This window comes from Erpetoichthys calabaricus, chromosome 1 (genome assembly GCF_900747795.2).
Source record: "Erpetoichthys calabaricus chromosome 1, fErpCal1.3, whole genome shotgun sequence".
NCBI classification, from domain to species: Eukaryota; Metazoa; Chordata; class Cladistia; order Polypteriformes; family Polypteridae; genus Erpetoichthys; species Erpetoichthys calabaricus.
Window position 1 is genome coordinate 25,490,772 of NC_041394.2, and position 25,698 is coordinate 25,516,469.

General features: G+C 40.8%; 1 protein-coding gene across 1 annotated transcript in view; it reads right to left on the bottom strand.

Moving 5' to 3' along the window:
* The window catches only part of esrrd (estrogen-related receptor delta), a 91,576-nt gene that overhangs the window by 46,315 nt on the left and 19,563 nt on the right, over positions 1-25,698 (bottom strand). Inside the window, exons 3-4 of the mRNA XM_028820426.2 lie at positions 14,392-14,508; positions 7,962-8,072 (exon numbers count right to left, since the gene is read on the bottom strand). Coding sequence (XP_028676259.2) covers positions 7,962-8,072; positions 14,392-14,508 — 228 coding nt within the window. The remainder of the gene's footprint in view (positions 1-7,961; positions 8,073-14,391; positions 14,509-25,698) is intronic.

Genomic DNA, 25,698 nt, shown 5'->3' on the forward strand with positions numbered 1-25,698 from the left:
TTGAAATCAAATATCATTTCTTTGGACTTTTTTACATTCAGAGTGAGAAAGTTTTTATTACACCAGTTTACCATACAGTCCACTTGATTTAGATCAGAGGTTCCCAAACTTATTATGCCCACGGACCCCTTCTCATAGCAAAAACTTGACCATGAACCCCCAAGTGAAATAACTCTACACAACTACATAATAGCAAAATTACAAATTTAACTTTGATGTCTTGAATGGTGACGTAAAAATAAAACATAAATAAAATATTTTGGTATTTAAAGTAATATTTATTGAAATTATAACTTTTGTTTTAAAATACAAAAACATATTATTTTTCAATATTACTAATGAGATGGGTGAACCTGATGGGATGATATGAGATTATTTATGTTCGGCTCGATGTTTGTGAGTAACATTCGTAAGTCTCCACAAGCACTAATTTGCAGTCGGTTTCGTTTTTTCGTGATGAGGCTCGTAACTGCACTAAATCCTCGTTCTACTAAATCGGATGACGGGAAAGCAATCAAGAGCTTCTGTACAGTGGCCCATAATGCAGGATATAAACTTGGTATCTGCTTTTGTAACCAGAATTTGTGGTATCCTTGTTCAAACATTGGTTTCAGCTCCTCGTTTGTGGATAATTCAATGAGTTGCTCCTGTATTAGTATGGACTCATCGGAGTTTGTGGGTCTGCTTGCAAAAGGGCTCAACACTCAATCGGGGATGCTCAAGTGAAGAATGTCTTCAAATCTTTGGCTGAGATCAGAATGAAGAGCCGTTAAGTGTTGACAATAAGCAAGCAAATCTTCATTTTTGCAATTTTGAAAGACTTAGAAACTGAGGGCATTCTCATCTCCCCAAAGTTTTGTTTGTACAGGAAAAGTTTTGCAACAAACGCAGATATTATACTTTTAGTTTTGATTAATTTAATTGATCACCTTGTAACTTCAAATTAGTTTCGTTAAATTTGGCAAATAAGTCAGTCATATAAGCTATGCCATTTTTTAATTAATTAAATCGAGCCGCAAATCAAAGAACAATGAATCAGAGTGCATAAAATCGATCCAAACGTGCACCTTTAGATAACCATCGAACTTCCGTGTTAAGTAGTAAACTATTATAATCTTCATTATCCAACCCGCTAACTACAGGGTCACGGGGTCTGCTGAAAACCAATCCCTGCCAACATAGGGCGCAAGGCAGGAAACAAACCCCGGGCAGGGTGCCAGCCCACCGCAGGGCACACACACACACACACACACACACACACACGCACACACACACACACACACACACCAAGCACACACTAGGGACAATTTAGAATCGCCAATGCTCCTAACCTGCATGTCTTTGGACTGTGGGAGGAAACCCACGCAGACACAGGGAGAACATGCAAACTCCACGCAGGGAGCACCTGGGAAGCGAACCCAGGTCTTTCTTACTGTGAGGCAGCCACCGTGCTGCTCATTATAATCTTCGTCATTTTCCAAACAAAGTTGAGCAAATAATCTGTCATTCAAGGGCATTGCTTTTGATTTTATTAACTGCTCTAATGACATAATCTAGTGAGCCATGCAAGCGTTCACTGAGATTTTTGGCGACTAAATGTTGTCGATGAATGACACAATGTACAAATAATATTTTCGGTATAGCTTGTTTTAAGTCTGCCAGAAAGCCTCGGTGTCGTCCTACCATTGCCGGAACACCGTACTCAACGGTATATCTTTTGCATCGAAAAATTCTTTTAATGCATTAAATGTTGTTTCACCTTTCATATAAGGTGACCAGATTTTTTTGAGCCAGTCCGGGGACATTGTTGTTGGGGTTGCAGGATGCGGTAAAGCTCCGTCAAAACACCGCGCACGCGCGCCGAGTTCAAATTATCGTGGTGATGAGTTACATTCAAAAAAGTGAACCAGCTGAAACCGGGGACGAAATCTTAAATCGGGGACATGTTTCTGAGTGGGGACAAAATGGGGACTGTCCCCGGAAAATTCTTGGCAAATGTTTTCTTCTTTTACAAATCTCACATAAGCTAAAAGTAAAAGCTTCGTTTCCTGGCAAAGTTGACTCGTCAAGCTGTATAGAAAATTCAGATGTTTTTAAGTACTCACATAAAGAATTTTCTACGTCCTCAGCCATTTTGTCAGTCCTTCTTTGTACTGTATTATTACTCAGTGGAATTCTTCTTATAAGCTTCTTCTTAGAAGCTGGTTTATGCAGCACGGGCATATTACTTCGCATACAGCTGGTAGAATAAGTTCTTCACCGATGGTGTGCGGCTTTCCGGACTTATAATGTTATAAGAAGCACGCGGTCCATCATCGTCTCGTTCAGATGTCGCGAAGAGTTGTTGCATTGACGGTGCTTTCAAATATTTTTCTTTGACTGTTTTCAAAAAAGTTAAATCTTCATCCATTATTTTACTTTTTATTAAGCCTTTCGTGGACCCCCTGATGTTGTCCACGCACCCCCACCCTAATTTTAATTTACCACGGACCCCCTCAGTGTTGGGAAACATAGATTTAGATAGTACAGTAGTGGCTTCCATCCTCCCCAGATATGCGTCCTATGAGCCTGGTGTCATCTGTACATAATGGAGCAGTGGTCATTGTGCTGTCTCGGGTCACTTGTGTACAGAGTAATGGTGATAAGACACACCCCTGTGGACTGCCAGTGTTTGAATGAATGCTTTTTGAAAGAGTGTCCTTTACCTTGACTGATTGTGACCGATTTAAAAGAAAGTCCGGAATCCATAATGTGATAAATGGGTTTACATTCATACTATTCAGTTTCCCAATCAGTATGTGAGGCTGGATGGTACTGAATGCTGAAGAAAAATCCAGAAATAGTGTTGTGACATATGTACCAGGTTGATAAAGAAAAGTACAGATTTGATATTAGATAACAAGCAGAACATCTTCAACACTTCTGGTTGCACAGTAAGCAAATTGGTGGTTACCCTGAAAAGACTTTGTCACCAGTCACAGCTTAAAGAGAGTGAAGCAAAAAGAAAATCAAAATGAACATGACATCTCAGCTGGAGTTTACCAGAAGGCACACAGGACGGACACTCTGAAGTCAGCTGGAAGAAGGATTTTATCCTTTCATGGGACCAGAATTGGACTTTTTGGCCATCAAACTAAAAATGCCAAATTTGAAAACTGCACATTAATTAGAAACACACCATCCCATCTGTGAAGCATGGTGGTGGCAGCATCAGGCTCTGAGGATGCTTCTCTGCAGCAGGCCCTGGAAGGCATGTGAAGATTAAAGAAAACTGTAATAAAATACAGAGACATCATGGAGGAAAACCCGACAGCAGTCTGCAAGAAACCTGCAATTTGGGAGACGATGTTTCCCAGAAAGTCAATGTCCCCAAGCATAAAGCTAAAGCCACAAAAGAATGGCTTAATAACAACAATGTGAAAGTCCTGCACAGGGCCAGTGCCACCAGTAAGATGATTTAGATAGATAGATAGATAGATAGATAGATAGATAGATAGATAGATAGATAGATAGATAGATAGATAGATAGATAGATAGATAGATAGATAGATAGATAGATAGATAGATAACTTCCCAAGGGGAAATTCACATACTCCAGCAGCAGCATACTGATACAAAAAAAAAAAACAATATTAAATTAAAGACTAATAAAAATTCCGGTAAAAACAGACAATAACTTTGTATAATGTAAACGTTTACCCCCCTCGATCTCCTCAGTCTGTCAGTGGAGCAGGACGGTGACAGCAGTCTGTCGCTGAAGCTGCTCCTCTGTCTGGAGATGATCCTGTTTAGTGGATGCTGTGGATTCTCCATGATTGACAGGAGCCTGCTCAGCGCCCGTCGCTCTGCCATGGATGTCAAACTGTCCAGCTCCATGCCTACAATAGAGCCTGCCATCCTCACCAGTTTGTCCAGGCATGAGGCGTCCTTGTTCTTTACACTGCCTCCCCAGCACACCACCGTGTAGAAGAGGGCGCTCGCCTCAACCATCTGATAAAACATCTGCAGCATCTTATTGCAGATTTTGAAGGACACCAGTCTTCTAAGGAAGTATAACCGGCTCTGTCCTCTCTTGCACAGAGAATCAGTTTATCATCCATTTAGGCATTCACATAAGGCACAGATCATAAGGGGGGAAACCCAGCCACACTGGTTAGGTACCAAACAGTCGGTTGGCTCACTAATAAGCTTGGCCTAGGGTGCAGAATAACCTGCCCTGGCCCTGGCCCTGGAGTGGCAGAGTCAGAGTGCAATTGAGAATTTGTATCTGGACTTGATAAAGAATATTCATTCACAATCAACCTGACAGAGCCTGGGCAGTTGTAGGAATTGTGGCAGAGTCCAGATGTGCAAAGCTGATCCAGAGAGACCTGTATACACGGACTCAGAGCTGTCATGGCTGCCACCTTCTAAATACTGACTTGAAGGGGGGCAAAATCATACGTGATCAGTTAGTTGGTGTAATTAATTGTAACCACTTTACAGGTGTCTTTTTTCACTTCGACATTAAAAAGCCTTTATCTGTTAATCAGTGTCAAAAAAGCCAAATTCACTCAATGTGGCATAACAATCAAAGGTGAAAACTGCCAAAGGAGTAAATATTTTATTTTATAGGCACCATACATGACATACATGATAATAAGTACATTCAAGCTATCAGCTAAATAGATAATTCACAGAGTGCATGTTGACTAATTTTTATTTTTTAACATTTTATCATGTAAGAGATAATTAATCAGCAACATTTGTATGTAGGTTGTCAAAGACAATAGTTACTATTTGTGTACCCAGTTTGCTTTTGTTAAATTTTTACACCTTGAAGAATGCAAGAATATGACATTTTGATTTTATTAACACATTTCTATCTACAATCAATTATGATTTAGCAAACAGTAAATACTATTGAGCCTCCATATCCGGTCATTATTCAAGGAGTGGATGCAGAGGTGTAGAGTACTTGGGAGTCCACATTAATGGCAGATTACTCTGAACTCAGAACACAGTGGAGCTATAGAAGAAATGGCAGAGCAGGCTCTTTCTCCTTGGGAGTCTGCATTCCTTTAACATGGACAGGGACATCCTTCAGATGTTCTATAACTCTGTGATGGCCAATGCTGGGTTAGTAACATCACTTCAAGAGAAGCCCACCAAATTAACAAGCTAAATTAAAGGGCAAGCTTAGTTATGGGACACACTTGAGGTCATAGCAAAGGAGAGGATTAAAACAAACCTGAGTGTCACTATGAACAACACTGCACATCCACTCTCTGACACACCAACATGGAGGACTTTCAGCTAACAAATTATTTAGCAGAAGTGTGTCAAGAAACACAACTGGGGGTCCTTAATACCAACAGCAATACAGCTGCATAATACATCACTGGGACTGGGACTGCCAAGTCAGAAGTTTTCTTTCTTTTGTATTTTCTTGCTTTATTGTCATTCTGGTGTGTGTTCAGACCAAAGTTTATGTGTACTGTATATTTATTTATTTGAAGAGCTTCTGTAAATAGCCAAATTTCTACCTGGTGACAAATAAAGCTCTATCTATCTATCTATCTATCTATCTATCTATCTATCTATCTATCTACAGTGGTGTGAAAAACTATTTGCCCCCTTCCTGATTTCTTATTCTTTTGCATGTTTGTCACACAAAATGTTTCTGATCATCAAACACATTTAACCATTAGTCAAATATAACACAAGTAAACACAAAATGCAGTTTGTAAATGGTGGTTTTTATTATTTAGGGAGAAAAAAAAATCCAAACCTACATGGCCCTGTGTGAAAAAGTAATTGCCCCCTGAACCTAATAACTGGTTGGGCCACCCTTAGCAGCAATAACTGCAATCAAGCGTTTGCGATAACTTGCAATGAGTCTTTTACAGCGCTCTGGAGGAATTTTGGCCCACTCATCTTTGCAAAATTGTTGTAATTCAGCTTTATTTGAGGGTTTTCTAGCATGAACCGCCTTTTTAAGGTCATGCCATAGCATCTCAATTGGATTCAGGTCAGGACTTTGACTAGGCCACTCCAAAGTCTTCATTTTGTTTTTCTTCAGCCATTCAGAGGTGGATTTGCTGGTGTGTTTTGGGTCATTGTCCTGTTGCAGCACCCAAGATCGCTTCAGCTTGAGTTGACGAACAGATGGCCGGACATTCTCCTTCAGGATTTTTTGGTAGACAGTAGAATTCATGGTTCCATCTATCACAGCAAGCTTTCCAGGTCCTGAAGCAGCAAAACAACCCCAGACCATCACACTACCACCACCATATTTTACTGTTGGTATGATGTTCTTTTTCTGAAATGCTGTGTTCCTTTTACGCCAGATGTAACGGGACATTTGCCTTCCAAAAAGTTCAACTTTTGTCTCATCAGTCCACAAGGTATTTTACCAAAAGTCTTGGCAATCATTGAGATGTTTCTTAGCAAAATTGAGACGAGCCCTAATGTTCTTTTTGCTTAACAGTGGTTTGCGTCTTGGAAATCTGCCATGCAGGCCGTTTTTGCCCAGTCTCTTTCTTATGGTGGAGTCGTGAACACTGACCTTAATTGAGGCAAGTGAGGCCTGCAGTTCTTTAGACGTTGTCCTGGGGTCTTTTGTGACCTCTCGGATGAGTCGTCTCTGCACTCTTGGGGTAATTTTGGTCGGCCGGCCACTCCTGGGAAGGTTCACCACTGTTCCATGTTTTTGCCATTTGTGGATAATGGCTCTCACTGTGGTTCGCTGGAGTCCCAAAGCTTTAGAAATGGCTTTATAACCTTTACCAGACTGATAGATCTCAATTACTTCTGTTCTCATTTGTTCCTGAATTTCTTTGGATCTTGGCATGACGTCTAGCTTTTGAGGTGCTTTTGGTCTACTTCTCTGTGTCAGGCAGCTCCTATTTAAGTGATTTCTTGATTGAAACAGGTGTGGCAGTAATCAGGCCTGGGGGTGGCTACGGAAATTGAACTCAGGTGTGATACACCACAGTTAGGTTATTTTTTAACAAGGGGGCAATTACTTTTTCACACAGGGCCATGTAGGTTTGGATTTTTTTTTCTCCCTAAATAATAAACACCATCATTTAAAAACTGCATTTTGTGTTTACTTGTGTTATATTTGACTAATGGTTAAATGTGTTTGATGATCAGAAACATTTTGTGTGACAAACATGCAAAAGAATAAGAAATCAGGAAGGGGGCAAATAGTTTTTCACACCACTCTATCTATCTATCTATCTATCTATCTATCTATCTATCTATCTATCTATCTATCTATCTATCTATCTATCTATCTATCTATCTATCTATCTATCTATCTATCTATCTATCTATCTAATTCCTTCTTATGCATTTTGCTGATCTAGTGCCTGTTTGTATATGTTGCTGTATGTTTCCTTCACTAATTATTTAATTATTCTCTTTTGTTAAGTTTATATTTCATTAACAGAAGAATGCCCCATGCAGTGTTACGTGATATCCTACCAGGTGTTCTTCTAAGAGGTGCATGGGGTAATCACACAGAGCCATCTCATTAAGAAGTATATGAGAGTTGATCTCCCATTGCTTGATTTCCTTTCTGTTTTCGCTCTTTTATTTATTTAACTTCCTCTTCGAGGAGTGATTATTTATTTATTTTTTTTATTTATTTATACACAAACTAACCATTCTCTTAGATGAATTTAAAAAGGAATGTCTACTGTAATTATAGTAGCTGCACTGCCATAAGACTTTACTTCAGAAGCAGATCAGATGCTGTCTGATGGATTAATGATATAAGAGTGTGTTATGGTTAAGACTTTAGGTGCCCATAGCGCCTCTAAGCCACCTCAGTGAATTATTTTATAGTAAATGCAAATTAAGAAACAAGAAGAGTGAATTTGGGCACACCTGAAGAGCATGAAGTACCTCATTTCATGATCAAATATGAGACCCTCTCACTCGACTCCCACCACATCTAAGCCATTCCCTGTTACCTGTTGACGTCTTAGGTTGTGTACACGGTGTGCTCAGGATTAATGCAGAGCCAGCGTCGATCCGCCTTCTGTACTTTTGCCGACCTCCTCTCACTCGGTCCATTCGGACTCCTGAAGAAAAAAAATTTCATTTTATTACAGCTAAGAAATTATTAGAAGCACTTCAGCCTGTCAGGCCATAGCTGTTCTAAAGTTAGTTCAGGGGAAACTTTGGCACTTAAAACAGGGAAGGGTTTACCTTGGATGTGCTACATATACTTGTAGTCGATTTTAATGCTAATTACTCATCAAGCCTTTTAGAATTAACATTGGCTAATGCTGATATTGGACTTACTGTAAATGTAACAGGTAGAATTATTATGCTTTCAGAATTTTAAAGAAATGGCTTATGTATCCGTTTGATCCAATTTCTGGGTCACAGAGCCTACCTTAGGCTGCTTAGGTTATAAGAAATGAATAAATGACCTCGGCCAGCTGGTCGCCCACCCTTCACTGGACACCGTTGATACAGTCGTCAGTAAAAGTCTCCAAGTCCTCCTTGTTTCCTCCAGTACCCCAGGTGACTGAACAACAGAGCACTTTGAGCAGATGTGGGACGCTTCTCATCCAGTCTAATAAAACCTGAGATGATCTGTCAGGATGAATGGGATAAACTGCCCAAATCCTGGTGTGGTAAGCTTGTAGAGACGTACCCATGAAGACTCAAAGCCGTAATTGCTGACTAAGGGGCTTCTACAAAGTACTGAATTATGATGCTGAATACTTATATGAATGAGAAATTTCAGTTTTGTTTCTGAAAAAATGTTGTCATTATGAGTTATTAAGTGTAGACTGATGGGAAAACATGGAAAATGCATCCATTTATACTTAAATCTACCAAACTTAAAGTGTGTAGAAAGTGAAGAGGTGTAAATACATCCTGAGTTCACTGTACATCAGCAACAGCTGTCAAATCAATGAATTTGAAGGGTGGGCTTCAGCCCAAAAAAGTGTGCACTCCCACATTTAATGCCCGGCCAACTGACATCTGCCAAAGGGTTTTGTCGTGGAATCTCACTGCTGCTTCTCCTAGTCTGGACATTTGGACTGTGGTTACTGCTGGTGGTCAGAGCTTCTTCGTTATAAAGGCCCTCAGACGAAACTCCTTAATAGCAGGAGCTAAAAAGGTGAACTCCTGCTGTGCTTGGCATAGGAAAGGGAGCTTTTCACAAATGGCCACCAGTGGTTACCGCAGTGCAAATGTCTGAACTGTGATTTCAATGTGGTTCAACTCCACAACAAAACACCAGTCAACTTAACAGGCATGTGTCTGAAATGAGAGAGAATAACTAAGTCACCTAGAGAATAAATCAAACTTTATGTCTGGAGAACCTGTGGGACTGTACTGAACCAAAATAGATAAACATCTTATATCATATATACTTGCATGATTTACAGAGTGGAGACCACCACAATAAAAACTGACGGTTGCATCCAATTTAGTATTCTTTTTTTTATTTATTACTAGCCATCCCCCGCAGCCCCACGTAGTAGTGAGACAGGACAGTGAGGAGGGCCATGCCCGGCTGCCCACTCCTGACGTCATGCTTCTCCCTCTCCTTGGCCTGCAGCCTCTGTCTCAGATTAGCACGAATACATCACTCCTGCAAGCAAACTATGATATATAGCGCGATGAGAGAAGTCACAAACTCAACTGGAAGGTTCAAACAAATTATATAAAAATCTGTTAAGTAGTTCTCTCGTTCGCTAGCTAAGCAGATGTAAGATATGCATCAAGGCTGGAGCGTGAGTGAGGAAGGCCCTGCCATCCTCCCTTTGGCCCATTGAGTGTCTCTCGGATTTGCGCAAATAAATTCATTACCACAAGCAAACTATGATTCTTAGCGTGATGAGAGAAGTCGCAAACTCAACTGGAAGGTTCAAACAAATTATAGAAAAATCCGTTAAGAAGTTCTCTCGTTTGCCAGATAAGTGGAGGTAAGGAATGCCCTGAGGCTGGTGTGTAAGTGAAGAGGGCGGGGTGGTGGGCCCCACCCCCCCTCACTCCCCTGCATCTCTCTTGGATTCTCGCAAGTAAATTGGTACAACAAGTGACCTATAATGTATAGCACAATGAGAGAAGTTGCAAAATCAACCGGAATGTTCAAGCAAATTATAGAAAAAACTCTATTTAAATCCATTAAGTAGTTCTCTCGTGAAAAGCGGACAGACGGACAGGCAGACAGAGTGAGCATTTTATATATATATAGAGAGGATATCAACATCTTGCCTGGAAGGAAACTGTTTGTCCAGGATATGTATGAGGAAGTGAGGACTCGGGTTAAATGCAGTGTTGGGGTAACAGACAAGATCCCAGTTAGAGGATGTCTGCACCAGAGATCTTCTTTAAGTCCTCACCTCCTTGATCTGCTTATAAATGTGCTTTATTGTGGGATAAAAGATCAATCCTCCTGGTGCCTACTGATTGCTGATGACATTGTGTTGTGCAACACCAGGCAAGAGGAAGTGGAAAGGAAGTTGGAAGATAGAGGGTTGAAGATAAATTGGAAGAAGAAGATGGAATATCTGAGGTCTAATGATGATCAGGATTTAAAAGTTAACCTGCAGGGAGAGTGTATGGAAAAGAGTGGAGAAGTTTAAATATCTAGGATCAGTGGTGACCCAAGGTGGAAACTAAAGGCAGAGATAACCCATGGAGTACAGGATGGATGGAACAAATAGAAGAAGGTATCAGGAGTATTAGAGCAAAGGTTTAAGGTAAGTTTTTGAAGACAGTGGTAGGATCAGCAAAGATGTATGCAGCTGAGACATGAGCAGTGAAGGGAAAAGATAGATAGATAGATAGATAGATAGATAGATAGATAGATAGATAGATAGATAGATAGATAGATAGATAGATAGATAGATAGATAGATAGATAGATAGATAGATAGATAGATAGATAGATAGAAGGAAAAAAAATTATACATTAGGCATAAATAGCATGTTAGCATAAATAGACATAAAAGTAATTAAAAGCTTCTAAAACATTAAGAATTAAGCAAATAAGATAGGTCAAGCAAATGGTTAACTAAAAAATCAGTCATATTGCATTTTCTAGTAAAAAAGGAAAAATTACCAGTATTAAGAGAGGAAGAATAGAACAGGATAAGTATGATGCACAGAAACTACCCGAGGACAGAAGAAGGGGGGACCAGAACACCTGTGTTCGAAAGTCAGAAAGCTGAGAAACGATATCAGTAAAAAACAAGGGGGCCTACCCCCGGCGTTGGGTATCCTGAAATACATTAGTCGAGCTCGTTCGTTTTGGAGCCGTGCCCACTTTGCCCGCGGTATTTCAGACGCGCGTTGTAGGCGCCCACGTTCATTGATTTTATCCAGACGGGCTCGTGTTTGTATACCCGTCAGTCGAGCTCGTTCGTTTTGAACCCGTGCCTGCTTTGCTTCCGCAGTTTCAGACGCGCGTTGTAGGTGCCTGCATTCATTGATCTTATCCAGGTGGGCTCGCGTTTGTATCGTTGAGCTGTATTGTGTTTGAATCTGATGTAAAGCGTTCAGCGGTTTGTACAATCCCAAGCAGCACATTATTCCTAACTTCACTCCGCAGTAGTGCCACTCACAATATGGCGGTGACGCCTGCGCCTTCCGTACTATGTCGGGTTTCACTATGCTGTGTAGACATCTTTGCCTTTCGTACTTTCCCGCGCCTTCCGTACTATCTTAATGGACCTGTGGGGCCTCTGTAGCCTCTTCCGTTTGAATCTGGGCTGCAGCGCAGAATCCTCTTTTTTGTGTGGCTGTGTCGTTAGTCGTTAGCTATGGGCGCGTTGTTGCTTCATTTCTCATTCACGTCAGTTGAGCTCTTTCGTTTTTGGGCCGTGACTCCTTCGTGCGTGGTGGATACGACTTCGCTTGCGGTTTATGAGACATGCGCTGTACACGCCTGCGCAGTACGTCTCATGGTCCCATCGCCGTGTACTTGCGTCCATGCCATCCGGTTTACCATTCTCGGTTAGTAATATGGATAGGCCCTGGTAGGCATGTAAGAAGCCAGCAGGAACAGTGAGTCAGCAGAAACAGCAAAAGGAAGATGATGTAATGTATGGAAAGTAAAATTAGTGTATTCATGTATTAGCATAAATAAATATAGACAAATATATAAGCATTAACCTTAGTGTAGATGTTACTGCAAGTCAGGCCTACCAAGCAAATAATTAAATAAAAGCACATGCCATATTTCTTTTTTAAATTAAAGCTTAGCTTTGGCCATCAAATAGGCTAGGAAGGGTAAATGACGAGAGGAAGCCCATATATGGAAGAAAGGCCTTGGCCAGTGAAAGAAATTACAGAAAGTAAAATTAACAATAGACAGTGAAAGTACCGGAGGGGCCAGCTGCAGGGAAAGTCAGGAGATAACAATGGACCATGGGAACTCAAGATATCGGCCGGCCAGACAGGAGCAGAGTGGAGTCAGAGAAAAAGAGCAAATGAGCTAATTTGAGCGAGGGCGGAGTGATAAGAAATGACTATATAAGCTTGGAGTCTGAACTGTTCGGGGCTCAGCTCAATTTGGCCATATTGGGTTGAGTCCGTGTTATTATTATGGTTAGTTTATTGCAATAAAACTATACACTCTGTTTGCCTATCCCTGAGTCTCCTAATAGCCTTCATTTCAGGTAAAAAGCCTTCTGGTGACAATTTTTCACCACAACAATAGATAGATAGATAGATAGATAGATAGATAGATAGATAGATAGATAGATAGATAGATAGATAGATAGATAGATAGATAGATAGATAGATAGATAGATAGATAGATAGATAGATAGATAGATAGATACTTTATTAATCCCAAGGGAAAATTCACATACTCCATCAACACATACAACCCAGGAAAGATGAACTGTTTAGAAAACGCTGGACAACAATGAATGTGTAAAAGTGTATTGATTTGACAGAAACAGAATAATATTTCTGTTCCATCTACATGGAGAAGTCACTCATTCTCAGCCAAAATGAAAGTCTTAGTAAAGTTGTGGTTTTTGGCCAATGGGAAATGCAGCTTTGCAATAGCAATGATTTGGGTATGTTATAACCAACCCATTTCTCAAATTTTGCACCAAACTTTGTACACCCTGTCAAATCAACAGACAAACACCACAATGTAGGTTGAGCAAAAGATTCAAACACTTAGTCACACTTAGTTATAGATAGATAGATAATTTGGAATCTGTTATATCATTACAGAAATATTTGGATAGCAGACAGGCTTGGGCAGATCTGTGGCAGATGAAATGTAATGTCAATAAATGTAAAGTATTACACGTAGGAAGTAAAAATATTAGGTTTGAATACACAATTTAGGTCTGAGAATTGAGAGTCCACCTTATGAGAAGGATTTAGGGGTCATAGTGGACTCATCACTATCAACTGCCAGACAGTGTTCATGAGCCATTAAGAAGGCTAACAGAATATCAGGTTATATAGCGCCTTGATGTGTGGAGTTCAAATCACAGGAGGTTCTGCTCAGCCTTTATAACACACTGGTGAGACCTCATCTTTAGTCCTGTGTGCAGTTTTGGTCTCCAGGCTACAAAAAGGACATAGCAGCGCTAGAAAAGGTCCAGAGAAGAGCGACGAGGCTGATTCCAGGGCTACAGGGGATGAGTTATGAGGAAAGATTAAAAGAGCTGAGCCTTTACAGTTTAAACAAAAGAAGATTAAGAGGAGACCTGATTGAAGTGTTTAAAATTATAATAATATGAAGGGAATTAGTCCAGTGGGTCAAGACTGCTATTTTAAAATGAGAAGTTGCAGTAATAAGAATGTTGAGATGGATGTGTGGAGTTGCAAATAAGGTTAGAAAAAAAAATGAGACAATCAGAGGTACAAGAAAAGAGGGAGAGAAATCTAAGAAAGGTCAGGAAAGTAGACTGAAGTGAAACAGACATGAAGATCTGGGCAAAAGAGTGACAGGAATGGAAGTACAGGGGAAGAGAAAGTGAGAGAGACCAAGGCAGAGGTGGATGAATAAAGTAAAAGAAGATCTGAGGGAAAAGGTCTGACTGGGGAGGAGGTGCAGGGCTGAGATGAATGGAGAAGGCTGACCAAGCACATCGATCACATAAAAGTGGAAAAAGATGATGAGGAAGAAGAAGTAGTAGATGTAAAGACCACCTACCCTTTCAAAAATGAACAAATCTCTTAGATGTTATTTACAGGTACAACATACAGTAAATATTTAAGTCATGAAACTGGGACAACATGTTTAACTACACAGAAATAGTTCTAATTAAAGCAGTTAGAAAAATGAACACTATAAAGTTATTTCTAATAATAATGGCTGTGGCTTATGAACTGTCTAGTTAAACTGAACCATCCTGCAGTCCAGTCCAAGAACAAACATATTCTCTTCCCCTTTTTGTCTCACCTTCTTTCATCATCCCGACTTGCAGGCACTTTCGGAAGCGACACGCTTGACATGACTTCCTCCTTCGTTTGGTAATTTCACATTCATTCACCACTGGGCAGCTGTACTCAATGTTACCTGACACGGAAGAAGAAAAAGAAGATGAAGAAAGATGTCAGAAGGAGAATAATTCCACACAAGCCTATTCTTTATGTCTTTATTTCCATATGCAGCTTCCAGACATGAGAAGATTCAGCGTGCTGGACAAAAGAAAGTGATGGCATTATGGAGAATGGTCAGGTGTGCAGATAGGAATTTTATTGCACTGTGTGCATGTGACAAGAAATCTGAAATAAACTAGTGACTGCATATTTTATGAAAGTAAAACATTATATTTTTTTGAAAAAAGCCAACACTGTTGTCCACCTGCATGTCATTACCAAGTGTGACAGAGACCGAATGAAACAGCAAGTCAGTGTACGGAGAAAGAGATTGAATGATGATGACATTAGGAATTTTAACTGCTTATTGATGGCAGATATTTATTCAAGCCCATTTTATGATAAGGCAGTTAGAACTTAAAATTTTATTGTGACTTGTAGCAATTAATAAATCAAGTTTGAATGAATCAACTATGAATCATCTTTATAACATTATTGAATACCATCACTGGTGCTGTCTCCTACAATAAAGAGACCTGCAATAATGTCTATCAATCCCAATGCCCACCAGTCCCTACTGCAGACACTTTCCATGGTCCCAGGATTCAATTACTCAACAAGACTTCCAGATTATGAATGTGGGATTAAACATCCATCCATCCATCCATCCATCCATCCATTATCCAACGCGCTATATCCTAACTACAGGGTCACGGGGGTCTGCAGGAGCCAATCACAGCCAACACAGGGCGCAAGGCAGGAAACAAACCCTGGGCAGGGTGCCAGCCCACCGCAGGGATTAAACTTCTCTTTGTGAAAACACACTAAAAAGGAAATGTAAAGAAACAGCAAGGAGTGAGTGAGTGAAAAAGATAGATACACACCGTATATACTCACGTATAAGTCGGGTCTAGAAACACAAAAAATCGATCATCGACTCCGACTTATACATCCATTCCAAATTGCGACACTTAAATTTAAAATTTTTTTACATCTTCTTGCTTCGTCCAATTTCGCACCAGTTTTTCAGACACATCAAATTTTGTTGCAGCAGCACAGTTACCAATTTCTTTCGCCACTTCAACAACTTTTAAATTAAAACCAGCTTCATATTTTCTTCTGATCGAACACTTCATCGCAGATAAGGGATGCTCTTACGATAAAGGTGTACGAGAGTGGGAGATACAAAAAACACAAATCAGTTCAAACATCACTTCAGAATAGTTCAGGTATTACCGTGTGGTCACGTAGGCACAACACATAGAAATAAAGGGCAATGTGCTCCATGGTTACTCTCTCAGGTGGGCGTTAGCATATCATAATCTCTTGGACCAATAGTGTGAGTTTTCCGCATTTGACTTATACAACCGACATTATAAAACACCGGAAATTATACGGTAAAATCCAGTCCGGAGTAATCCGTGGGAGAACTTAAATGCGAGTATATACGATAGATAGATAGATAGATAGATAGATAGATAGATAGATAGATAGATAGATAGATAGATAGATAGATAGATAGATAGATATGGAAGGCACTATATAATAGATAGATAGATAGATAGATAGATAGATAGATAGATAGATAGATAGATAGATAGATAGATAGATAGATAGATAGATAGATAGATAGATAGATATGGAAGGCACTATATAATAGATAGATAGATAGATAGATAGATAGATAGATAGATAGATAGATAGATAGATAGATAGATAGATAGATATGGAAGGCACTATATAATAGATAGATAGATAGATAGATAGATAGATAGATAGATAGATAGATAGATAGATAGATAGATAGATAGATAGATAGATAGATAGATAGATAGAACAAACTGACTTTATTTGTCCCCGAGGGAATTTTTTACTTCAATTACAGAATGCAATCAGACACAAAAAGTACAAAGTCACAACTCATGAGAACAGAAACACGGATGCAGAGGTAATGGAGATGACTAGCATTTCAGTCAGCACAGGTAAAAGAGTAAACATTTAAAATATAAAAATATCTGAAATAGCATAAACCACCCAAATTCAGAATACTCAGAAGAAGTGTAATGATTTACTTCATAAGGCAGAAGTAAATAATAATAACAATTAAAATGTGGCCTTCAATTTAAATGTTACATAGCGGTCTACAGAGGGCTAGTTACCCCAGTAAAGTATCAAAAATAATCTAAAACAATACCCCACATGCTTATGTTCAACATTTGATATTTTTAACCTCCAGGGAGTGGCTCTTAGACAGTTATGCCCACCAGTAAATAATCAAATATCAAAAATATGATCTTATTTCTTTATCACCAACCTTAAAATAGCCTAAAATGACACCCCACATGCACAAATTACCAATCCCCATTTTTTCGAAGTTGTGTGAAAAGAAGTAACTTTTGACCCCTCATATTCGATGAGGGTGTGAACGCCTGGGGTCAGATGATGTGGCACGTACTTCCGAACAATTTTTGCCTGAAGACACACATTGGTTTACTTTTTATCATAAGAGTGTAATTTCTTGAGCACAATATGGTCCCAAAAGGGCCTAAAAATGAGGGCTTTCTGTTCAAATGGGCCAAAAAAAAAAAGGGTAACCGCACAAAGCTGCATGACTAGTGTGGTGGGTGGCAGGGGGCTGTACCCAGCCGGGACACCATGAAGGACCAGGAGCAGGACTATGCCTTCCCTGGACCACGAGAGGGCAGCCGCCCTGGTTTGTGTGGGGGCCACATGAATTGAGCATAGAAGCTCAGTCCTATAGGGGACCGTGGCCACCGCCAGGGGGTGCCCTGAAGAGTCTGAAGCCCTGGACGTCAGCACTTCCGCCACACCAGGAAGTGCCGCAGGAAGCTCATCAGAGGGCTCCTGGAGCACGTCCGGGTGTACATAAAAGGGGCCGCCTCCCTCCAGTCATCAGCTGCAGTTGGGAGGAAGAAGACAGAGCTCGGTGGAGAGGAGTGGAGGCGGTGAAGGACCATTGTAAGGCCCATGAGAGGGTGTGTGGTGCAGGGGCACCTTGTGCTGTGTGGACTTTAAATGAATAAACGTATGCTTTTTGTAGAAGTTCCGGGGTCTGTCTGCTGTGTTCGGGGCTGGCTTCCACACTAGACATTAAGATGAGTCCAAGAGTTTATCATAGATGGAGGTTTTCTCATCCCAATGATTCAGGAGGTGCCAGATAAAAAAAAGCTGAATTGATTTCAAAGCAGTCAAAAGTAATTCTTATTAACACAAAGAATATTTGTAACTCAGCTCATCTGGTCAAATATGTAAGCCGCTGCGTAGAGATTACTAAATGCCTCTGTCCATGTTTAACCCTTACACATCTGGATGTGTGTGTGTGTGTGCGTGTGTGTGTGTGTGTGTGTGTGTTCATTTCTTTTTCATCATCACCAAGCAAGTGCTCTGATGCTGTCAGCGATCTTCACTTATAAATTTCTTTTATTATGTGAGTATATGTGTGTGGTATTTGTAAAAAATCACACCATAATGAGAACTGATCTAACTGATGTGGAAACGGATTACACGCTTCACGTAGTGGCAGAGAAGAACACAAGTAAAGTGTGAATGAGGCTGTGGGGAGCAGTCTTCCCTAATCCCACTCCCCCCTTTAAAAACCCCAAAAAATGGTCTTTAGTGAGCCAGTCATTTTGCAATTATGAAATGGCCTGGGAAGCTTATTTTAGTGTCAGTTGTGCGCAATTATACATGAATCGAAACGTGTCTGTTTCGCTCAGCCCTCTCCTGTTGTAATAGGCCATGCTGGGAAAAACTGATACAGATAACAATTCCAAGGATCAAATTATGATTTGACTCAAATCAGTGGTAGCACTGCCGCCTCGCAGTAAGGACACCAGAGTTCATGTCCCAGGTTCTCCCTGCGTGGAGTTTGCATGTTCTCCCCGTGTCTGGATGGGTTTCCTCCCACAGTCCAAAGGAATGCAGCTTTGATGAATTGATGATGTTAATCTGGCCCATGTGTGTGTGTGTGTGTGTGTGTGTGAGTGTGTGTGTGTGTGTGTGTGCGTGTGAGTTTATTCTGCCTTGCACCCTATGCTAGCCGGGACAGGCTCCAGCAGACCCCTGTGACCCTTTTCAGGACTAAGAGGGTTAAAAAATGACTGACTCCAATCAATTTTTTTTTTGTGAAAAAAATGGCTTATTATTACCCTGCAGTTAAAACCAGAGGAATATTTTGATAAATAAGTAAAACAAAAATGGCAGAACTGTTAAGGTATAATTTAATGTTTTAGACATCCAATTTTTAATGATACCAAAACTATGTCTTTTGTTTTATAAGTTATCCCACCTGGACCCAATGGCATGAGGCACATTGAGCTTTCACACGGAAATCCATACAGCTCTCCACCAAACCCTGGCTATTGAGCAATTTTGTGTGGCCATTTTCAGAACCCCCACTCTTGCCCCCAATTCCAGTAGAAATTTGGATTCTCAGCACAAAAGCCAGTAGCAGATTATTGATTAGATCCTTCCTGACTGTTACGCCTAAGGCAGACAAAATCAGTGGCTGGGACCTTCTGGCGGGAGGGTTGGTGGGGTTGTTGATAGTGACAGGACCCACTTCAATCAATTTCTCCAAATATAGTGAATATACTTTCCAAAAATTAGACTTTAAATACAGAGCAAATAAAAAGAATGTTTGGAATGGAAAGCAGAAGATAATTCTTCTGTTATGTCAGTAAGGAATCTCGGCATGTAGAAATTTTGAAATAAGCCGAAGTCATTCAGTCAGTTTGTAACCCGCTTAGCAGTGGCCTATCCCAACAAGCACAGGGCACAAGGCAGGAACAAACTCTGGATAGGGTGGCAGTCCATCACAGAAAATAAACTGAAGTGATACAGAAATTCAATAAATACAATAACGTACCCCTAAAAGACTGAACTCGGACATTGCATCAGAGCACCCAGGCCTGTCTGTTCCACATACTGTAATGTGGAAGGAGGTGTGGCGTAGTAATTAAGGCTTTGGACTTCAAATCCCACTACTGATACTCTGGAAACATGAGTGAGTCACTTTAACTACCTGTGCTGAAATGGGGAAAGATAAAAAGAGACGTAACCAATTATATCTCTCAAATATTGTAAGTTGCCTTGGATAAAGACATCAGCCTGAAACCATAATAATGTGGAACAAAACTTTGACATATTTTACATTTACTGCTTTGGCTGACACCTTTATCCAAGGCGACTTACAGTCATATGAAAAAGTTTGGGAACCCCTCTTAATTCTTTGGATTTTTGTTTATCATTGGCTGAGCTTTCAAAGTAGCAAGTTCCTTTTAATATATGACATGCCTTATGGAAACAGTAGTATTTCAGCAGTGACGTTAAGTTTATTGGATTAACAGAAAATATGCAATATGCATCATAACAAAATTAGACAGGTGCATAAATTTGGGCACCCCAACAGAGATATGACATCAATACTTAGTTGAGCCTCCTTTTGCAAATCTAACAGCCTCTAGACACTGTCCTCCTATAGCCTTTGATGAGTGTCTGGACTCTGGATAGAGGTATTGTTGACCATTCTTCCTCACAAAATCTCTCCAGTTCAGTTCAATTTGATGGCTGCCGAGCATGGACAGCCTGCTTCAAATCATCCCATAGATTTGTGACGATATTCAAGTCAGGGGACTGTGACGGCCATTCCAGAACATTGTACTTCTCCCTCTGCATGAATGCCTTTGTAGATTTTGAGCTGTGTTTTGGGTTATTGTCTTGTTGGAATATCCAACCCCTGCGTTACTTCAACTTTGTGACTGACATTTGAACATTATCCTGAAGAATTTGTTGATATTGTGTTGAATTCATCCAACCCTCGACTTTAACAAGGGCCCCAGTCCCTGAACTAGCCACGCAGCCCCACAGCATGATGGAACCTCCACCAAATTTGACAGTAGGTAGCAGATGTTTTTCTTGGAATGCGATGTTCTTCTTCCGCCATGCAAAGCGCTTTTTGTTTTGACCAAATAACTCAATTTTTGTCTCATCAGTCCAAAGCATTTTGTTCCAAAATGAATCTGACTTGTCTAAATGAGCATTTGCATACAACAAGCGACTCTGTTTGTGGCGTGAGTGCAGAAAGGGCTTCTTTCTCATCACCCTGCCATACAGATGTGCTTTGTGCAAATTGCGCTGAATTGTAGAACAATGTACAGATACACCATCTGCAGCAAGATGTTCTTGCAGGTCTTTGGAGGTGATCTGTGGGTTGTCGGTAACTATTCTCATAATCCTGTGCATATGCCGCTCCTGTATTTTTCTTGGCCAGCCAGACCTGCTGGGTTTAACAACAACTGTACCTGTGGCCTTCCATTTCCTGATTCCATTCCTTACAGTTGAAACTGACAGTTTAAACCTCTGAGATGGCTTTTTGTAGCCTTCCCTTAAACCATGAGACTGAATAATCTTTATTTTCAGATCTTTCGAGAGTTGCTTTGAGGATCCCATGCTGTCACTCTTCAGAGGAGAGTCAAAGGGAAACACAACTTGCAACTGACCACCTTAAATACCTTTATATCTCATGATTGGACACACCGGTCTATGAAGTTCAAGGCTAATCGAGCTCATCCAACCAATTTGGTGTTGCAAGTAATCAGCATTGAGCAGTGACATGCATTCAAATCAGCAAAATTACATGGGGACCTACATTTGTGCACAGCCAGTTTTTCACATTTGATTTAATTTCATACAACTATCACTAAAAATCTTTGTTTGGAAAACACCGCAGTACTCAGATGTTCCTAGGAAATGTAAGACATACCACTGTTATCTTTTTTGTTGAAAGGAGAGTCAATTATGATGCAGGCTGAGAGGGGTTCCCAAACATTTTCATTTGACTGTACATCATTTGAGATATAATTGGTTTCATTTCTTTTGTTTTTTCCCAGATGGTATACAGGCAGGTCAGGTGACTTGATCAGGGTTAGACAATAGCGGGATTTGAACCCACAACCTCAGGGTTTGAAGTGCAAAGCCTTAACCACAACACCACACTGCCTGCTGAACGCTTGACATCCAAGTGATTGCATTTGTTTGGTTTCCTCCAATTGGAGCCCAGGCAGATGAAGTGACTTGCTCAGTGGCAGTTGCAGGGTTTGGGCCTACAACCACAAGGTTTGAAATTCAAATTCTTAACCACTGAATCACACAGCCTAGGGTATTGTGCTCACTAGTTTGAAGATGGCTATTTGCCATAATTAATGGAATGCATGAATCTGTTATGGGAAGTTGTGTTCTTAAGTGAAGCATTTTAAATACAATTTTAAAAATACTGTGACTGTCCTTATGGCCTAAAATGCGGTCAAGGAGGCACTGGTGAAAATGTAAAACGTACTGAAAATGTCCACTTTGAAACGGCACATTTTTCAGTTTTAGAAAACAAGACATTCGTTGTTCTGAGGTAAGTTTACGGCAACACATGGCAATTGGAACTAATGCATTTCATAGCTGGCACCATATTTGCGGGGATAACAACAGATTCCTGTTAGCAGCTGTAATGGACAGCCGGGACGCCCCAAGAATGGAAGGATGGTTGGGGGAAGGCAGTTTCTTGCCGATACTGGTTCCACCAAAACGCTAGATGGCAGCTCCCCTGGAGTGCAATGGTACCCCGGATTCCCACAGGGCACTATGAGACGTGGAGTTCGGACACACAGCCCTGCTGGGTGCTGTGGGTGCCGCCAGGTTGAGCTGTCAAAGGACCTGGGGACATATTCTTTCCTTATAGCCCGGAAGAACGAGGTAATCATGAGGATGGTAGCACCGAAGTTCTTCCAGGCTGGAGAAAATCCCTGTTCTTTATTAGACCTGAAAGTTCCAGTCAGTCACGAGGTTGGAAGGACAGAAACACTTCTGGGTCAAGGAATATATAAAGGACTGGTGGAGACCCAGCAAGCGAGCCGGAGTCAGGAGGAGTGTGACAAAGCTTGCTGGGAGGTGTGGAGGAGAATATTGTATTGAATGATTATTGGTTTATTTGTGTATGGTTGCTGTAGTGTTTAAAGGGCACTTTGTAGAAGAAAAAGTAAGTAAAAGATCTTCAATGTGTTTTTACCCTGTGTCTGCGCATCTGTCTGTTGGGTTTAAAGGGGCAACAGTGACCCCTAACGTCCACACAGCATGGAATTTCCCTGTAAATCAGGAAGCAAAAGCCGCATATGTCTGGAGTTTTTTGGTGTGACACTGTTGTTTAACCAGAATGCTTCAAAAAGTGTGAAAAACAAATCGAGCGTTCAGAGTTTTCATCAACCTCTTTAGTACTAGGGTGCTGTACCATGTTAGCCATTATGAATGTAGAGAAAAGCCAAGCAAAATGACACCTTTTATTGGCTAACTAGAAAGATTACAATATGCAAGCTTTCGAGGCAACTCAGGCCCCTTCTTCAGATTACATCTTGCCTGAAGAAGGGGCCTGAGTTGCCTCGAAAGCTTGCATATTGTAATCTTTCTAGTTAGCCAATAAAAGGTGTCATTTTGCTTGGCTTTTCTCTACATCAACCTCTTTATAATAATTGTGATACCCTGAAGTTATACAACCCAAGACTGACAGAAATTAATCTATTAATCCAGGGTCCAATAACTGCAGGCTAAGAGGAAACGAAAAATGGTTTCTGACCGCCCATCTCTGAAGCCCACTACAGTCAATCCAGGTGAAAAATATTACTAAACGTATCATTTAGCGGCAAACTGAATACAGTATAGCTATGGTGTTCATAAAAATTGCAGGGTGAGTCAAAATGACATTAACATTTGAATGGTGGAAACAATTTATTCGCAAAACACACTTCGTATGTGCAAGATGATTTACAGGAATGTCTCAACCTGTTCGCCATCATGTTTTACACACAAAAACCAACGAGCAACAGTACCATTTAAAACCCAGACACACATTTCACAGGGAATAAATGACACCACAGTCCATATTCTGTCCTTCAGGTTATTGATATCATGAACTTTCCTGCTATACACGCGCTTCTTCACCATACCCCATAACCAGAAATCACAGGGTGTCAAATCAGGGGAGAATGGAGGCCATGGCAATGGTCCACCATGACCTATCCATCGACCTGGAAAGGTGTGGTCGAGATAAAAATAATCCATTAGTGTTAACATAATTTTGACTTTCCTTGTACAGTATTTAGCCCCTTGATAGTTCTCACATTTTATCACAGGGGATCTAATTTGACTTTTTTAACTACTGATCAACAAAAAAAGATTCTTTAATGTCAAAGTGAACACAAATCTTTGCAAAGTGCCCTGAATAAATTGCAAATATGAATCTCAAAATGATTGCTCTCACAAGTATTCACTCCCTTCAAGTCAGTGTTTAGTAGATGGCAGCCATGACAGCCTTAAATCTGTGTGCAGGAGTCTCTATGAGCGTTGCACCCCTGCACACCGTAGTTTATCCTTCATTCTTCTTTGCGCAACTGCTCAAGCTCTGTCAGCGTCATTGTTGATCGTGAGTGAACAGCCCTTTTCAAGCCCAGACACATGTGCTCAAATGGATTGAGATCTGGACTGGGACTCGGCCACTCCAGGACACTCACTTTGTTGTTGTGAAGTTGTTCCTGTACAGCTTTGGTATTCTGTTTGGACTCGTTGTCTTGTTGGAAAATAGACCTTCTCCCATGGCATGGGTTTCTCACAGGATGCATTAGGTTCTCCTCCAGGATTTCTCTCTCTATATTTTGCTGCATTCAACACTATGCTTCACAGTGTGCCTGGTGTGTTCTAAACCATATATTTACTTACCAAGCTGGCTTTATCCAAGGCGACTTACAACATTTATGATACAATTGGATACATTTTGTTTATTTTCCCAATCGGAGCACAGGCTGGTGAAGAGACTTGCTTATGGTCACACTGTGTCAGTAGCGGAATTTGAATCCACAACCTCAGGGTTTGAAGTCCAAAGCCTTACCCACTACACCACACAGCCTGCAGTTGTGGTTGTCTAATGCCAAACATGGCTTTCTGGTTGATGTCACAAATCTCTGTAACAATTAAGTTAAGGTACTTCAAAACTATCTCTATTACTCATTTACTCTTGTGTAACAAGACCTTAGCAAACATTTCTTTGGGTCTTCATAACGCTTTCAAAGCATCAGTGAGGTGTTTATTCATCCCTGCACTGTGGCCTACTAGTAGAATATCACTTTGGAGTGCTCTGAGGAGGCTTAAGTGAGACTCATTTCTCTTTAAATATTACCTATTAGCCGTCCCCCATGGTTTCGACCATGTAGTAGTGAAACAGGACAGTGAGAAGGGCCAAGCCCGGCTCCCCACTCCTGATGTCATGCTTCCCCCTCCCCTCGGCCAGAAGCCTCTGTCACAATTTTAGGTCATGCATTGCATTTCAGCTGATTAAGTTGGAAGTATACCTGGAAAAACTGAGGTGTTCTAAAACTATTGACTGGTATTGTGTGTATATATAATATACTAGCTGTTCCCTGTGGCTCTGCCCATGTAGTAGTGAAACAGAACAAACTTTAAAAATCAATAAACAAACAAGTATCGCTAGCTAAGTGGAAGCAAAGTACTCTCCAAAACGCAGATGTAGACCAACTCCCCACTCCTGACGTCACACTTCCCCCTCCCCTCGGCCCGCAGCCTCTGTCTCGGATTAGCACAAATATATCGTTTCTGCAAGCAAACTATGATTCTTAGTGCGATGAGAGAAGTCACAAAATCAACCAGAATGTTCAAGCAAATTATAGAAAAAAATCCAGTCTAAATCTGTTAAGTAGTTTTCTCGTTTGCTAGCTAAACGGAGGTAAGGTACACGCCATGAGGCTGGCGCAGGAGTGAGGTGGGGCCCATCCACCTCCCCTCAGCCCACTGCATGCCTCTCAGATTCGCGCAGATAAATCGGTACTGCAAGCGAACTATGATACATACCGCAATGAGAGAAGTCACAAAATCAACCGAAATATTCAAGCAAATTATAGAATAAACTCAATCTAAATCCATTAAGTAATTCTCTTGTGAAAAGCGGACAGACATACAGACAGATGTTGGATCTATACTAATAAAAGGCAAAGCCCTCACTGACTGACTGACTGACTGACTGACTGACTCACTCATCACTAATTCTCTAACTTCCCGTGTAGGTAAAAGGCTGAAATTTGGCAGGCTCATTCCT